An 18,219-nucleotide genomic window follows, 5' to 3' on the forward strand; every position below is an offset into this window, starting at 1 on the left:
AATCTGGTATCTAATATCTACAGTTTTCTGTGATACAGTGTGCAGCAACCCCATGTTATTGCTTCAATGACTACACTATCCCCATCCCAGAAAGTATCACAGGCTCCTAATCCTTCTCCAGCTCCAGGCTCAGGGCCAGGCCTACCACAGCCCTCAAGCCAAGTCCTGTGAGGATAAGCTCCAGCAACCCAGCTCCAAACCCACCCTCTAGGATCTAAGGCCCAAGACCCAGACCCATGTCCAGCCACATGCCCCAGGATGTCTGCTTGAAGAAACTTAAAAAAACCCTTTCTGATCAGCTTATCCCTTCCAGATGCCCCAAGACGGGTAGTCTGTCAACCCTGCACATTCTTTGTCATTGGGACACTATTCTTTCTGTGCACGTCAAGCAATTGTCTTAACCATAGGCAAACCGGGCACTGTCCACATCAACACTGGACGAAAATCAGTCATAGGGAGCCTCACTCTCAACTGCCCACCCAGTCACACCTGAGAGTCATAGCTGCTGGTCACTAAGCACAGCGCAGGAATTATATCAATGTCGTCTGAATCCTGGAAATCACTGGAAAAAGTGGATTTTAACATCCTGATTAACTGAGAACTTTAAAAAGGGAGAAGAATTAAAGTATTAAGGATCTGGGAAACCTCAGGAAATGAAAAGATGGCACTGACATAGCAAATGAAATGTCAGTGCCAGCTCCTGCATTTGAATAGTTAACTGTTAATCTTGGTTTTGTTGGTGTTCAATACAGTTCAGCAACCAATGGTGGACATTAAATGATTCTCTGCCAGACCATGGGGAAAGAGGCAGTGGCCCTAATTAAAGCTGCTATGCTTGCATTAAAGTAGCTCTCTAAAATATGTGCTTGCATTTAGCAATTAGTCCCCTCTCACTCCCTAGGGACTGTGCCGTTAATGAAATGTCGTGGCACTCAAACTCTGTAAACACTAATGAATATTGACTGTATCTTCCGCCTGATATCTCTTTCTTACAGAGTCAAGCACAGAGATTAGCAAAGTCATTAAATGAAAAGTAATTAATTAAAATCATTGCTATTCTTTTCATATACATCGTCTTGTCAAATTTGCAAATTTCATCATGAACAAACTGAGTAATATAGGGCATATAAATTTTGTGATTTAAATATTTCTGAGGAAAGATTGCTGTGTTCAGTTATTAATTAAATCCTTATTGTCACATTAATGTGATATGAAGAGTCTGTCCTTTGCTCCACACCAAGAAACGACCAAAGGATGGCCCCAAATAAAAAAAAGGATGGTTCTGTGCTCATCAAGGTGAGAGGTGTTAGTGTGGAGAATTAAATCCAATCTCACTTCATGCAATTGGCTTCAGCATCAAACACTTCCAGGACAGGGACAGCATGGGGTTAAATACAGAGAAAGCTCCCTCTACCCTGTCCCCATCAAACACTCGCAGAACAGGGACAGCACGGGTTTAGATACTGAGTAAAGCTTGCTGTACATTGTCTCCCATTAAACACTCCCAATGAACCCGAAGGGGTGTTAAAATGTCTTGTTACTCTCAACATTTTTTGCTATCTGTTTCTGATGAAATAGTTTCATTAGTGCCTGTATTATCAATGATCCTGCAATAGGGTCTACCTAAGCTTGGAGACTCCACACACAGTCACTGGGAGATGGTACGCCTGGCCCTGACATTAGGTGGAAAAGTCCCACATTCCATCCTCCCACTCTCTATGTTTCCACCATCCAATCTCCAACCACCGTCAGCAACGCCCACAGAATGATGACAAATATTGTTGTAAAGTGTCACTGGTGCAGTCTTATGTGTGTGAAGCTTCTTAGACAGCACATTCCAAACCCAGCAGCACTTCCATTCAGACTGACAAGGGCAATGGGAACACCACCTCCCACAAGTTCCCCTCCAAGCGACTCACCATCCTGACTTGGAAAAAAATCACCATTCCTTCAAGATTGCTGGTTTAAAATCCTGGAAACCCCCTTCCTAAACAGCAATATGGGTCTACATTTACTGTATGTATAGCTATGGCTCACCTTCTCCAGGGCAATTAGCGATGGGTAATAAATGCTGGTCCAGCCAGCAACGCCCACATCTTATAAGTGAATACAATCAAGTCTTATCCTGTTGATATTGAACATTTGTGTGCGTGTAGTATCTCCGATTTAGATTTGCTGGGACGGCCTGCACTGTCACTCACTGCTGATGGCAGGGAACCTTTAATGGCGACTCAGACTGACAATCAATGGGAAGTCAAGAGCAAGAGATTTGAAACTCTCCTCAACATGTCTGCCCTTCCCATCTCAATCAATACGAAGCAGGACATTTACACAATGCTTCTGAATAGATTATTGATTATCTCAACAGCTTCTCAGACAGATGTTATCAGCTCCCTTTTATCCCTTTCAAGCAGTGATGTTTTGATCAATAACAGGTTGGAAATCTCACACTGTGTCGTACTGAGCTGGAAGGACAACCTTTTCCATACAGGGCAGTGGGGGAGAGGCATGGGGAGGTGTAGGGTTATAGGGAAGCATTGAAAGGGGTAGGAGGAAATAACTGAGGGATGTGGAGAAGGATCATAGTGAAGACAGTGAGGAAGGTAAAAGGAGTGAAGGCAATGAGTGAGTTGAAAGGGGAGTGCTTTCTAACTACGTTAAAATTCACACAACACCAGGTTATAGTCCAACAGGTTTAATTGGAAGCTCACTAGCTTTCGGAGTGGCGCTCTGAAAGCTAGTGTGCTTCAAATTAAACCTATTGGACTATAACCTGGTGTTGTGTGATTTTTAACTTTGTACACCCCAGTCCAACACCGGAATCTCCAAATCATGAGTACCTTCTAACTATGGTGCTGAAGAAACTGGTGTACTGGCATGGTGTGCTCATTTGGTTTGTCGATTGTTTGTTGGAGGCCTATAAATTGGTTAAAGAGGACTGTATTGTAAAATATCAGGTTAAAGGGTTGAAGATTGGTTCACAAACTGAAAGCAGAGAATCTGAATGGAAGGGGGTCATTTTTTAGATGGCAGTGGGGCACTCACTTATTCACTTTGACAGAAGAATCTGCAAGAACATCTCTTAAAAGTTAAAAAAAACATACATTATGCTGTGCAGAGAAATTCAGGGTCCTTTAACACAAATTTCAGAAAGTTCGAAAAACAACAAAGAATGAAACTGGTCTGGAGCCTTTTATTGCAGAGGGAGTTGAAATATAAGACAAATGAAGCTGCTGCAAGGATTTGATGAAAGTGCAGCTGGGAGTTCAACCCTGGGGGTGTCTCCTTGGTCAAAGAAGGGGACGCTAACCTTGAGTGGTTGCAGTGAAGGTTCACAACGTTGACTGCCTTGCGTGAGAGAGTGGTGTTATGATGGGAAGATGTTTGGAATAGGCCTAGACTCTATGGAATTCAGAAGAGAGAGGTGACTTCATTGAAATGTGTCAAAATTCAACAGATAGACAGGGTCGATGGTGGGAGCCTGCTTCCCCTAGGCTGAAGACTGAGGGTCCAACTCCCAATATCAGGAATTGGCAATTATGAGTGAGAGCAAGGGATTATGGACCTTATCACCCAGACAGCTCCACATGCTCACCTTGTTGAATATATTCAAGAATGAAATAGATAGATCTTGGATACAAAGGCAAACAATGGAAATGGGAAATGTGGAGGCAGGAATGTGGAGTTCATGCGGAAGTTCAGTCATAGTCCAACTGAATAGCAAAACAGGCTTGAGGAGTTGAATGGTTTACTCCTGTGCTTATTTCAGGTGGTCATAAGTAAACAGATTTGGAAGTTATTTAAAGATGGCCATGGAAAAATATCCTTTCAAGTGAGTTTATTCTCACCAAGGTAAAAGGAGTAAAGTGGATGTTCCATTCTGGAAGACTTGAATACCCCTGGTGCCAAGACAATGGATTTGGAGGTGGAAGAAGAGGCAGGAAAATTTTAGAATGCCATCTCTGATTGGCTACTCAAGGTGCTAGGTGAGTCTCGGTCGAGTCGGCTGCCACTAGAATTGAAACCTTGCCCATGGATGGACAAAGCATCATAATGAGCTGAAAATGGGTTGCTGGAAAAGCGCAGCAGGTCAGGCAGCATCCAAGGAACAGGAGAATCGACATTTCGGGCATAAGCCCTTCTTCAGGAAATCATCATAATGCTAACCCTAGCCCTTTCGCAACAGCCTTTCTTTGACAATAGAAGCTTCCCAATTTGTGGGACATTGGCTTCAGAGGTTTCTACTTTTAGTGTTGCTCAGACAACCATTGGGATCTGCTTGTGATGCTGATATCAGGGTGGGGAGAAGCTCTATGTGGTCCAGTTGTTGCTATTGGTATTCGGGTGGCGATACTTCCCTGGATGCTGCCCGAGCTGCTGCGCTTTTCCAGCAACACATTTTCAGCTCTGACCTCCAGCATCTGCAGACCTCACTTTCTCCATTCGGGTGGAGATACTTCCCCTTTGCACTGAGGGTGCTTGTTTCTCTAGACTGTGTTTGGAGATATCTGTCAGCAGCTCAATGTTAAGAGACCCCCATGTCACGTTGCTTCAGGAATACTCCCCTGGTGAGGCTCAATAGACATTTTGATTGGTTCTGACCACTTGGCATTCTTCGTTGGATGGACATCACAGAGATAGCTGGCTAATTGGCCAGAACTCATCCAGAGAGCCTTCACTGACCAAAGTGAATACTCAGGGTTTTATCACATTACCAGGACAGTCCAACCCCTCCCAGGATAGGGACAGATCAGGGTGAGACACAGTGTAAAGCTCCCTCTATATTGTCCCCATCAATCACTCCCAGGATAGGGACAGCACTGGGTTAGATCCAGAGAAAAGCTCCCTCAACATTGTCCCCATCAATTACTCCCAGAATAGGGATAATCTAGCATGGGCTTAGATGCAGAATTTGTACCTGGGGAGGTGTTGGCTCAGCCCTGAGATGTTTGGAGTGGGATTTTGTAGCTGACTGGGAATGCCTGCTGCTGACATTGTTTGCCCAAAATGAGATATGCTTCAATCCCCGTCACTAATAACATTCACTCAAACAAAACCGCTGCAGAAATGAAACCAGGGAACAAATGCTGGACCTTGGATAGTACGTTTGAAGAAAGCTTTACATGCTTCACAGGAGGCCACTCCATAATGGTATCCAGAAGCAGTGTCCCCACACACGAGGCATAGACGTTTTGGAACTGAGCTCAGGCTGTAATCACATTTCAGGGACACGTCTCCTATCAGCCCATTAGGACAGTCCTCGTATCTCTTGTGGCAATAATTGAAATTATTTGTGATAGAACCTGGGAAGGCGAGTCCCTGTGACAGTCCACCCAATGTGACACTGTACATGGTACTTCCATCTGACGGTGCACTTGGAATGCAGTGATTCGCTGCCGCTGGCACTGGACTCCATGGTTCCATTTTAACACAGGATTCTGTACGTTGGTCCTCAACTGATTTTCTACAGAGGAACCTGAAAACAATATAACACATATTTCAAGCAACTTGAAAGAAGAGACAGAGCAACATCAATCAGACATGTGTAAGGATTCATTATTTCTGCATCTAATTCATGCTGTTTTTATTTCAGGAATGTTTAATGGCATAATGAAGAGGTAGCTTTACTCTGTATCTGACCTTGTGCAGTCCCACACTTGGGAGTGTTTGATGGATACAATGTAGAGAGAACTTTACTCTGCATCCAACCCATGGTGCAGAGTGACAGAAACTGTAGAGAAAGAGAATGCTTAAGAAAGAAAATACGCAAATAGAGTGAGCACAAGAACGAGAGATAGAGAGAGAGAGCGCACATTGGAGAGAGACGATGAATGCTGGAATGAAATATTGTGAGCGACAATGTTTCCACAATCAGTGCCCTGAACTTAAGATCAATTTACTAATATTAACTAAGGTTTATAATGAGGAGTTTGAGGATAATTGGAAGTGTTTGTTTCTCTGTCCCTGTGGGAAGCAGGCATTTTTACACTGTCCAGTGTGGGGCACATACCAAGGATGGTGCACTAATTGCCCACATCCCTCCTCTTTTTAGACAGGGCTAACTTTCCACTTGTTTAATTCTAGTTGTCAAAAGTGGACAATGGAACATGAAGACTTTCAGATCTCATTTTATCATGAACATGTATATTTTTGCTCAAACTGTTAGATATTTTAATCCCAGTGATAGAGAACTGGAAAGTTTGAAGTTATAGTCAGAGTTTCTGAGTGTGGTTTCTTAGGTTTATATGTGTTTGAGGGTTTGCTCACCTCAGACGCAGAAATAATGAAACCTCAAAAGATTTGACCACGTGAAAAATCCAACATTAAACAAAATGTCTACAGATAGCTGTCAGCACCTAGGCTTGTTTGGTGAAATCAATCTCACTGAGAAATATTTGCAAAGGTCTCTGAGGTTTTGAGAGAATTATTCAGATCATATCTCTGCCTAATGCCAGTCACAACCTACAACTATCAGTATGCCATCAAATCTAAATTTACATAAATCAGGAACAATTATTTTAGGAGAAATTAAGTTTCCATACTGACATCAGAAAAGAACATAGAATTTATTCACACTCAGTCCAACATTGTTAATTGTAGCTGTTATAACAATCTGATCATTTAACTACTCATCAAGGAAAATCTCCCAAATTATTACTTTAGAATTACAAATATCAATTACAGTGCTTGATTTCTGAATATGAAATGATCAGGATCTGACGCAAGGTCATTTGAAGATAAATCTTGGTCTGGATGAGCTATGGAATTTTGTTTCTTTAGCTTCCATTGGTAGTCTCAGGAGTCAATACACTTACTGTCTCAGACACTGAAGAGCTACTCACGGGATCAAACATATCCAGGGTCCCAGATATCAGGTATTAAACCTTTTCACTCATTCACTGAGAAACTTTGCACATATCAATCACAATCCTCATTAGAAAGCAGCAGATAGTTTATTTCATGCTTTATATTTGGTTAGAAATGGCCAATCTTTCAAAAGAATATTTAAATATTCTCAGTAATAAAATTAGAGGGATTTGGAAGCACAAGTTCCAAACATTAAAGACTGAATTTAAAAATCACTCACATGTTGGATTTCTTCTTTCCTCCACGTATCTACCCAATTCCTCTAATTTCTGTCCACTGTCACTCCAGCACAGCGACCAGAGCTGTGAGCTGCGGCCCAAGTAAGATTAAACTCCAGCACACGCCCCCATTAGGAAGATCAAAGCGAAGAGGAGGGACTTGGCTCGGAGGGTTAACCCATTCACTGCTGCGCTCTGAAGAGAAGCTGTATGTGCTTCACTAAACTGGAACAAATTCCTCTCGCATCAAACTGCTTACTCGCATGAAGAATAATGGACAAAAAGTGCACAATATAACAATAAGAATGTATTATTTTATTACACAAGATCAGATGACAAGCCTTTTTTTTTACAGGGTGTTATCAAACTTAGAAAGACAAGGAATGAACACTGGGATATTGAAACTTCTATTACACTGGGGACAGTAACCTCATGACAGAGACACATAAGACTATATCATCACAAGAGATAGAAACGGGTAGGATAAGGTCAAGGCAGGGGATTTACTAGCCTTTAATCTAATTAATTTTACGAATTTCTTCTCTGTCATTGGCCTACTGGTCTTCCACGATTCGGGGATGTTTCTGCGTCTTCTATTATGAAGGCAGATAAAAAAGATGCTTGTTCAAAATCTTTGATATTTCCTTGTTTTCCAGTATTACCTTCCCAATCTCACCCTCAAATGGACCAAAACATACTTTAGCAACTCTTTTCTTTCTTATACATATTGATTTTATACTTCTCCAGTGTTTTCCCTGCTCTCCAATTTCTCATTTTTAGTCATGCTTTGCCTGTCTCGAAAATCTTCCCAATCTTTGGGCTCCCTACAAATCATTGAAGTTGTATATCTATCCACATAAGTTAGTACTATCTTTAAGACATTGAGTTAGCCAATGAATGGACATCCTGCTGGTGGGACTAATTCTTTGCGAATTGTTTTGATCACAGACTATGGGAGTAGTGGACAATCTGGTCCCAGATGGAAACCTGGACAGACAACAATGTTTGTTATTCATTCCTGGAATACAGGAGCCTCTGTATAGACCAGCATTTATTGCCCATCCCTAATCATCGAGTGCAGTTGAGAATCCACCTCATTGCTATGGGTCTGGGGGCACATGTAGGCCTGGTCAGGTAAGAACAGATTTCCTTCCCTAAAGGACATTAGCAAACCAGATGGGTTTTTCCAACAATCGACAATGGTTTCATAATCATCACTAGACCCTTAATTCCATAATCTTTATAGAATAACTGTGGGATAGTGTACCGACAATTAAAGAAGATGATGAGTGAAACTCTCAGAAGCCTATTGATCATAAAGTTATTCGTAAAATAAAGGAAACCATAAAACATGTGAGAGGGAGATTGAAAGATAGGAAGAAAAGATTGGTTACCTTAGGGCCAGCACCTTGCAGTGGTTCTGAACAGAGTTAATCTACTCTCACTAGCAATATAGGAGAAAGTGAGGATTGCAGATGCTGGGGATCAGAGCTTAAAAATGTGTTGCTGGAAAAGCGCAGCAGGTCAGGCAGCATCAAAGGAGAAGGATAAGCCCTGGGCTTATGCCCGAAATGTCGATTCTCCTTCTCCTTTGATGCTGCCTGACCTGCTGCGCTTTTCCAGCAACACATTTTTAAGCTCTCACGAGCAATATCTCAGGTTGGGACAGTAAAGAGGAACACAGATACCTGCCATTAAGAACTTGTCAGATAATGATATCAGAGTACTCAAAAGCGCATGCCTGATTGCATCTGTATCAATCTCCAAAATGATCTCACTGCAACACACCCTCTCCATAACTTGGAACCAATGCCAATCTAATCCCTGTGTTTTGCTGTCTCCTCATTGTCATGTATCAGTCCCAAACTAATCCTAATGTCACATTCTTTCTCAAAGTTTTGTATATTTATCTCTTTCAAGTACTTATCCAATTTAGCTTTTCCTTACAAGATATAGACTAAAGCTCCCTACAGGGCAAAAGTGAGGACTGCAGATGCTGGAGATCAGAAACATTCCTGATGAAGGGCTTTTGCCTGAAATGTCGATTTTCCTGCTCCTTAGATGCTGCCTGACCTGCTGTGCTTTTCCAGCACCACTCTAATCTAAAGCTCCCTACAGACTGCACCTCCTAAAAATTCACAGGATCCTCATTAAAGGTACATGTGTGAGATGTTTGGTCCCTCAGCACAGTACATGTACAGTAAATGGAACTGGGTGTGAGTTCTGTTGCAGATAACAGTGTTTTAGTTCAGACTGCACCAATCTGATTTTGCTTGAGCATATTCCATGTTTGTCAATAACCTTCAGATAATTCCTGAGACTAATATAGGTACATATACATATATGTATGTATGTGTATGTATTCTGATGTGTTCTAACTGACAGCTGATCCAGCTCTCACTAACAGTCTCTCCTTCCTCCTTCACTCAGTTTTACTTTTCTATTTTGTTTGCTCACTCTCCTTTTTACTTTCCCTCTTCTTATATGTTCCCATTTCTATGCTTTGCTGTTGCCTGACTCTCTCTTGTATATATTTCAGCCTTTATATTGCTCTCTTATTTCTCATGTCCTATCTGTTCTGCAAATCAGCATATTTATTGAGTAAAAGCTGCTGTAAACTTGCATCCTTGCCTATCACTTTATGGTTCAGTTAACTTGGGTTGCTAAATCTAAAGCAAAAATACCCACAGGACTTTTCCTGCCTGTCTGTTTTCTATCTATTTGTCTGCTTATATCCATCTCCCTGTCTACTCATTTATTTGTCTACCTATGTCTGTCTCCCTCTCTGTCTGTCTATCTGTCTGCCTGCATAACCCTAACTGGTCTATATAATGTTGATCCAGTGATCTCGTTCTCCCAGCGAGACTCTCCAAGTATTTATTATCTCTAAGTGCCCACTATACTCTAACCTAACTCTAAACTCTAACCCTGATTTACCTTAACATTAATTCTAAACCTAATTCTAACCCTAACCCTGAACATAACTGAAACCGTAAACTTAAAACTCATCCTTACACAAACCCATGACCTTAACTCATTTTTACAAAAATATGCTTTACTCAGATTTTTTTAAAAAGTGCATCACATAACTCTTCAACGTTGACTATTTATAAAATACAGTACAGATAAGATTCTTTCAATTCCAGTACCTGAAATTCCTTAATGCACTTGCTATAACTAGTGATATTTACAAAGATCATTTATGTTTTGAGTTAAACATTCTCAGGTGCACACAGCTTGAGGGGTTTTACACAATTTCCAACTCTTTGGTGTACATGGTAAGGGCTTTGCACTGTGCCTTTTCCTCATTGTCCCTATTCAAGAGCTACCCCAGCTTTAGAATGTCCCTCAATATTAGAATGTGTCAGTCTGCCACATTCCATCGAGGACAACGTTTTGCACTGGAAGATCAACAAGTTTAGGTAGTCCAAAAGAGTCTTTAACCGAGTTGATTATCCTCTGTTCATCTTGGTGAATGGCACAGGGAACAGTCTGTAGAACACAAAGTCCTATCTTATAAAGTTGCTCAGGATAAACCTAAAAAAAAATTACTGCATCTCTCCCCAGTGCAGTGTTACAAAGGTACATCTCACATGGCAACAATGTCTTCCACACCACAAACAGGTCAAGAACATTGCACAGGATGACTCTTGCTCTGGGTGTACAAGAATGATCCTTAATCCTGACACTAACCTCAGACTAAGCTTACTGTCAACAGCACTAACCTTAGCCCCATGTTGGGCATAATTCTGACACCAAAACAGGCAGCTATATATTCTGATCCATGCTACTCTGTACGAGGTCATTATTGAAGTGTGATGTCAGTATTTGAGTGTGTCATCAATATTGCTGTGGTGATCCACATTAATGAGAGCAATCAATCAGTGGTCAACGTTGGTGTGTGTGGTCAGTATTAGAGTGTGTGGTCAGTATCAGTGTGTGTGGTCACTTTCAGTGTGTGTGGTCAGTATCAGAGTGTGTGGTCACTTTCAGTGTGTGTGGTCAGTATCAGAGTGTGTGTGGTCAGTATCAGTGTGTGTGGTCACTTCCAGTGTGTGTGGTCAGTATCAGAGTGTGTGGTCAGTATCAGTATGTGTGGTCACTTCCAGTGTGTGTGGTCAGTATCAGAGTGTGTGGTCAGTATCGAGTGTGTGGCAGTATCAGTATGTGTGGTCACTTCCAGTGTGTGTGGTCAGTATCAGAGTGTGTGGTCAGTATCAGTGTGTGTGGTCACTTCCAGTGTGTGTGGTCAGTATCAGAGTGTGTGGTCAGTATCAGTGTGTGTGGTCACTTTCAGTGTGTGTGGTCAGTATCAGAGGGTGTGGTCAGTATCAGAGGGTGTGGTCAGTATCACTGAACATGGCCAATTTTGTTGTTTGTATGATGTGGAGTGCTGGTGTTGGACTGAGGTGGACAAATTTGAAAATAACACAACACCAAGTTTTATTCCAACAGGTTTATTTGAAAGTACAAACTTCTGTAATGCTGCTGCTTTATCAGGTAGATAGTTACCTGACAAAGAAGCTGCACTCTAAAGACTTGTACTTCCAAATAAACCTGTTGGACTATAACCCAGTGTTGTGTTATTTTCATCATTCTGGTAGTCAGTAATAGTGGGTGTTGACAGTATCACTGTGATCAGTTTCACTGCGTGTAGTCAATACTGGTGAGTGTGGACAGTAGCAGTGTGAATTGGCAGTTATCAGTGTGTGTGGTCAGTGTCAGAGGGTGTGGGCACTGTCAGCAGGAGTGGTCAGTACTGAATGGAAGCTCAATATCAGTGGGTTTGTTCAAATCTCCCAAGCAAAGGTCAAATTTCATATCCTCATCCTAGCTTCTCAATAGTGATCCACTGATTGTTTAACATTTTCCCAGTGATACCCTTCTTTTGCATCTTCACTGAAATAAAAACACCCCCTCAGCCATCCCGCACACACACCTTTGCCCACCCATTACTCCACTCTGCACTCCCCAACATCCTCACCTACCTCCTCACATATACACACCCCCCACCCCCCAGCAACACTTACCTGGAAGGGGTGATGATGGTTTTGATGAAATGTGGGCAATGTTTGAGGGCATTGGGTCAGGTGGTTTGGAATGGGCATTTTCTCGGACTGCCCCACACTGACCACATCCTGCAGTAAATAGCCTTTCATTGCACAGCAGCAGCAGCAGAACTCCATTCAATCGCCTTAATCAAATCCTTTACTAATCTGTTCTGTAAAACAATCACTGTCCTCTGTTACACAATATCCAATTACCATTCCATTTTCTCTAATCTATCCTGGCATTTCTCTTGCTGCTAGGATGTTGGATTAGTCTCCTCACTCCTGTTAGATTCCACAGGCCTGGAGCGGGTGAGGACTCTGGGTCTGAACTCAATGGAGGTTAGAAGAATGAGGGAGAATATGATTGAAACCCACAGAATACTGAGAGGCCTGGATTGAGTGGATGTGGAGGAGATGCTTCCACTAGTAGGAGAAACTAGGATCCGAGGACGCAGGCTCAGAGTGAAGGGGTGACCCTTGAGAACTGAAATGAGAAGGAATTTCTTCAGCCAGAGGAACTCATAGCCTGTAGAGGCCAAAGCATTGAGTGTCTTTAAGACAGAGATACATAGGTTCTTGATTAGTAAGGGGATCAAGATTATGGGGAGAAGGCAGAAGATGGAGTTGAGAAATATATCAGCCATAATTAAATGGCAAAGCAGATGTGATGGGCTGAATGGCCTAAATATGATTAGAGTAGATTCTCTACAATATGGAAGCAGGCCATTTGGCCCAATAAATCCACACCGACCTTCTGAAGAGTAACCAGACCCATTCCCTACCCTATATTTACCCCTGACTGATGTGCCTAACACTACAGGCAATTTCCCATGGCCAATCCACCTTAACCTGCACATCTTTGGATTGTGGGAAGAAATCGGAGCACCCAAGGAAACCCACACAGACCTGGGGAGAATGTGCAAACTCCACACAGACAGTTACGTGAAGTGAGAATCGAACCTGGATCCCTGGTGCTGTGAGGCAGGAGTGCTAACCACTGAGCCACCGTGCCTCCCCTCTCCTATATTTAATGGTCTTATGATATAACACGACCTGTGCCAAAATGAGAGTGGGGAGTCCCTCTAATTTCCTGGTTGGGAAATAGTGTGTGCAGTCTCTTTATTTAGCCTCACATCTGAATCAGTCTCAGGAACATTATAACAGAGTAGCAGACATAGTCCATTCAGCCCATTCAGTCTGCTCCATCATTCAATAAGATCATGGCTGATCATCTCAGTGTCACTTTCTCACACTCTCTTGTCTCTTGATGTCATTATTCTCCAGAAATCTATTGATTTGTCTTGATCCTGCTCAATGACTAATCCCCCACAGGTTCCAAAGATTCACCACCTTCTGAATGAAGAAATACATCCTCATCTCAGTCTTAAATAGCCTAGCCCTTAACCTGAGATGATGTCTCCTAGCTTTAGACCCATCTACATCCATCCTATCATGCCCTGTAACATACAAACACATGAAACAGGAGCAAGAAAAGGCCATTCAGCCTGTCAAGTCTGCTCTGCTGTTCATTAAGATCATGGCTGATCTGTCTTTGTTTCACATTCCACATTCACGTCTGCCCCCCTCTAACCCTCAATATACCTGCCTGACAGGAATCCATCCACCTCCATCTTAAAAATATTCAATGACCTGCCTCCACTGCCTTCTGAGGCAGAGAGTTCCAAAGTTACACAACTCTCTGAGAGAACAACATCCCCTCCTCTCTGTGCTGGAAGGATGACCTCTAATTTAAATCAGTTCCCCCCAAATTCTGGAATGATCCACAAGAGGGACCATCCTGTCCCCATTCACTTTGTCCAGCCCATTCAGGATCTGAAACACTTCAATCAAATCACCCCCTCACTCTCTAAACCCCCAGTGGGAACAAGCCCAGTCGGTCCAACCTTTCCCCATCAAAGAACCCCCTCCTTACAGGGACCAATCTCATAAACCCTGAGCCACCTCCAATGGATTTATACCCTTCCTTAAAAAGATCAAAACTGCGCACAGTATTTGAGATGTGGTTTTATCAAAGCCCAGTACAGAATGAGGAAAATAATTCATCACAGGTTAGCAAGCAATGAAAGATTTATCCAAGAAATGTGAGAGGCATCAAATTAAACTCTTCCTTTGCCAATTTCTTACCTCCCCTCCTGCAGACCACCTCCTAGAAATGCAGAAGTACAGGCATCTCATCCAGATTAGTATTACTCATAGCTGGGCTCTGACAGTGACTGCTGACAGGCTATTCTACTTTGGGAAGAATCACAGATAAGCCTCAGTCCGTCCTCACCTGTTGTAAATTCAGTCCTGGATTTGATATTTCATTTGTCTCAGAGGAAGCAACCGGATTCTTTTTAAGTTGACTTCAGCACACGATAAACACAACCTGCTGAATACAGTATCCATTGAGTTACACTAAAGAGGAGTATGGTTCCAGAACCAGATATAAACCAGAGTGAGTCTGGATGAATGACATGAGTGACCCTTTTGGGTTCTTCTCCAATTAAGATGTACTGGGGATGAGAAGGAAAATCGGAAATGAATGAACACACATCGTCATATATATTGAAAGGGATGTTGGCCTGAAAATTACCGGGTGTGTGAGAGAGTATGAAATGCAACCATGTGAAATGGTGAAAGTCTGACCGGGATCCCCCATATCAGACCTTGTTGAAATTTCCCAACTAATCATCTTTGCACCATTTCCCAATAATTTTGATATAAGTGTCAATTTGTTGCACTGATTTGTTGCAAATTTGGAATTAGAGTATGCATTGGTTGATGATCTTATCATTTGACTGTAACACCTGACCACACTGAAAAAGTCAATTTTCCTCACTCTAGAACTTTCTACCTGTTAATTGCAGATTGGTTGTCTGTCTGTACATGATGCGGTACGTCAAAGAGTGTTATCTGCTTGAAGTCTGATATTGGTGTGATGTGGATAACTGTAATCATTTTCATTGAAATGGACGAGCTGTGTACTTTGTAAAGATTATACAAAATATTAATTAGGAATTAGGAGCAGTATTAGGCCACAGGGCCTCTGAAGTCCGCTCTGCCAATAACCCCAACCAAATCATACGTATACACATACACACTGACTGAGTATATACATGCACATTATACACACACAGACACAAACATGTGGCAAACATACAGAGTAAATACACATGGTACACACATTACATACATGGTATACATAGGGCACACATGCACACATACATGTAGAGAAAAGTGGACATATACATGTTAAAAGACAAACACATTGTATCAAACACACAACTATATACAATGCACCATGTAACCTGTAAGCCACACAAGTTCACCCAAGCTCACTCTGTGCAGACACCAATGAGTGTGAATATCTAGGTACCGCATTTACAGATACAAGTCTGAGAACCCACAGCTTGAGTTGGATCCTGACACTCTCTTGGTTTCCAAAGCTTTTTTATTCAGCTCTCTTTGTGACCAAATCACTTCCAATTTTTTCATTGTAATCAAATATATTTGTCAATGCATTTATGGAGAAGTAGAGGAGCTGCCGAAAATATGTTTCCAACATCAATGGATTTGGCACCTTTCCCTGCCACCGCAGGAACTGCAAAACTTGCGCCCACACCTCCTCCCTCACCTCTATCCAAGGCCCTAAAGGAGCCTTCCACATCCATCAAAGTTTTACCTGCACATCCACTAATATCATTTATTGCATCCGTTGCTCCCGATGCAGTCTCCTCTACCTTGAGGAGACTGGACGCCTTCTAGCAGAGTGCTTTAGGGAACATCTCCTGGACACCTACACCAATCAACCACACTGCCCTGTGGCCCAACATTTCAACTCCCCCTCCCACTCTGCCGAGGACATGGAGGTCCTGGGCCTCCTTCACCGCCGCTCCCTCACCACCAGACGCCTGGAGGAAGAACGCCTCATCTTCCGCTTATCTCTCCACGCTTCAGTCTCTCTGCCTTTATTCCCGATGAAGGGCTTTTGCCCGAAACGTCGATTTTGCTGTTCCTCGGATGCTGCCTGAACTCCTGTGCTCTTCCAGCACCACTAATCCAAAGTCTGGTTTCCAGCATCTGAAGTCATTGTTTTTACCCCATAAAAATCAGGAAGACATGCTTTCAAAAATCAGCTTCAAAAATATTTTCTATCCAAAGATGTTGTCTGAAGGTTGACATCTTCAAGACTGGCCAATCTTGGCTAATCCAGGATTTCAGGTTTTGTCTTTTAAACCAATGAGACAGCAATGATGATGAGTCTGGGAAGTCAATGTGTTCATCACTTTGCTGATAATTAGAAGATCCTGACTGGGCAGTGATTGGCGAGGTTAGGTCTTGCTGGTTGTGAATCCAATATACTAGGGCAATTTTTAACTTTGTCAGGTCGATGTCAGAGTTGGAACAACCCGGTTAAGGGCACCACTAATTCTGTAGTATATATCTCCAGTACTATTATCAGAATGTTGTCTGGGCTCATAGTCTTTACAGTATCCAGTCTCTTCAGCCTTTTCTTGATATCATGTGGAGCAATTTTTTTCAATTTCAAAAATATACTTTATTCATAAACAAATCTCGTACAGGACATTATTTATATCCATTTTGAGGCAATAAGAGGGTCTAACAACTGGACAGAAAGACCTCAGACGGTGGTCTTTCCCCATTGTGCCTTGACAGCAGCTGCCCCAGGCTTTAGTGTATCCCTCAGCACGTAGTCCTGGACCTTGGTATGTGCCAGTCTGCAACACCCGGTCAGAGTCAGCTCCTTGCTCTGGAAGACCGAAGATCGCTTTTCACCAAGTTGATGGTCCTCCAAGTGCAGGTGATGTTTTTCCTGGGGAACACACCATAGAGCACAGAGTCCTGTGCCACAGAGCTGCTTGGGTATGAACCTCGATACAAACCATTGCATCTTCCTCCAGATTTCCTTTGAAAGGCACATTCCAGAAGATGTGTGACAGTCTCTACACCCTGCTTCCTCACAGCCACTTTGAGGGCAGTGTGTGGTGGGCACACAGAGACCAGGAACACATGAAAGATCTGACCAACAGTGCACTTCTCCCCAACAGCCAAGTGATGCCTTGGTGCTTGTTGGAAAGTTCTGGTAATGAGGCATTCTGCCAAATGACTTTAACAGTCTGCTCAGGCAACAACCCGATAGGATCCATCCTCTCCTTTTCCCTGAATCTTAAAGGCACTACGTGTTGAGTACTTCCTGATGGGCTTGTGGTCAAAGGTTTTATTCTTTGTAAATTTCTCCAAGGGCAGGCGTTAAGGAGTAGTCCAACTACTTGGAGTGTTTCATGGCAGTAGGCCAATCCCATCCTTCGTAACACTAGGGACAGGTAGAACCTCAGTACATAGTGACACTGGTGTTTGTGTACCAAGGACCTGTGCACAGCTTGATGCAGCTGCACGCAAAGGTGGCCATCAGGATGAGGGCAGCATTGGATATGTTCTACCCTCCCCTTTTTCCAGTGTTTAGTACATGGTGTCCCCCGCAAACCCAGTCTACCTTAGACCTCCACATGAAGTGGAAGATGGCTTGGATGATTGCAATGGCACAGTTTCAGGGAAAGGGCCAGATCTGCACCATGTACAACAACAGAGACTGACCCATACCTGATGACCACGATTTTACCTGCAGTGGACAGGAAGCAGTGCTCCAAAAAGCCCAGTTTCTGCCTCACTCTGGTGATGGCCCAGCTGCTCCGAAACATATTCCCAACACTTTCAGGTAATCTATGCTGATAGTGAAGAGGATAAATAGACAATAGACAATAGGTGCAAGAGTAGGCCATTCTGCCCTTCGAGCCTGCACCACCATTCAATATGATCATGGCTGATCATCCTTAATCAGTATCCTCTTCCTGCCTTATCTCCATAACCCTTGATTCCACAATCCTTGAGAGCTCTATTCAACTCTTTCTTAAATGAATCCAGAGGCTGGGCAGAGTATTCCACACAGCAACCACTCTCTGGGTGAATAAGTTTCTCCTCATCTCTGTCCTAAATAGTCTACCCCGTATTTTTAAGCTGTGTCCTCTGGTTCGGCACTCACCCATCAGCGGAAACATGTT

At 42.8% G+C, this 18,219-nt stretch overlaps 1 protein-coding gene across 2 annotated transcripts in view; it reads right to left on the reverse strand.

The window, feature by feature from the left end:
- LOC122544743 (estrogen-related receptor gamma-like) overlaps positions 1-12,266 on the reverse strand; it is a 39,647-nt gene extending 27,381 nt beyond the window's left edge. Inside the window, exons 1-3 of one of the 2 annotated variants that reach the window (XM_043684062.1) lie at positions 12,116-12,266; positions 7,088-7,339; positions 5,094-5,476 (exon numbers count right to left, since the gene is read on the reverse strand). In XM_043684062.1, the coding sequence (XP_043539997.1) occupies positions 5,094-5,476; positions 7,088-7,089 (385 nt within the window). In that variant the 5' untranslated portion in view covers positions 7,090-7,339; positions 12,116-12,266. Of the gene's footprint in view, positions 1-5,093; positions 5,477-7,087; positions 8,598-12,115 lie in introns of those variants that run through there. The other variant, XM_043684063.1, reaches the window with a different exon arrangement.
- Between the last annotated feature and the right edge of the window lie 5,953 nt (positions 12,267-18,219).

This window comes from Chiloscyllium plagiosum, chromosome 51 (assembly GCF_004010195.1).
Source record: "Chiloscyllium plagiosum isolate BGI_BamShark_2017 chromosome 51, ASM401019v2, whole genome shotgun sequence".
In the NCBI taxonomy this organism is placed as follows: Eukaryota; Metazoa; Chordata; class Chondrichthyes; order Orectolobiformes; family Hemiscylliidae; genus Chiloscyllium; species Chiloscyllium plagiosum.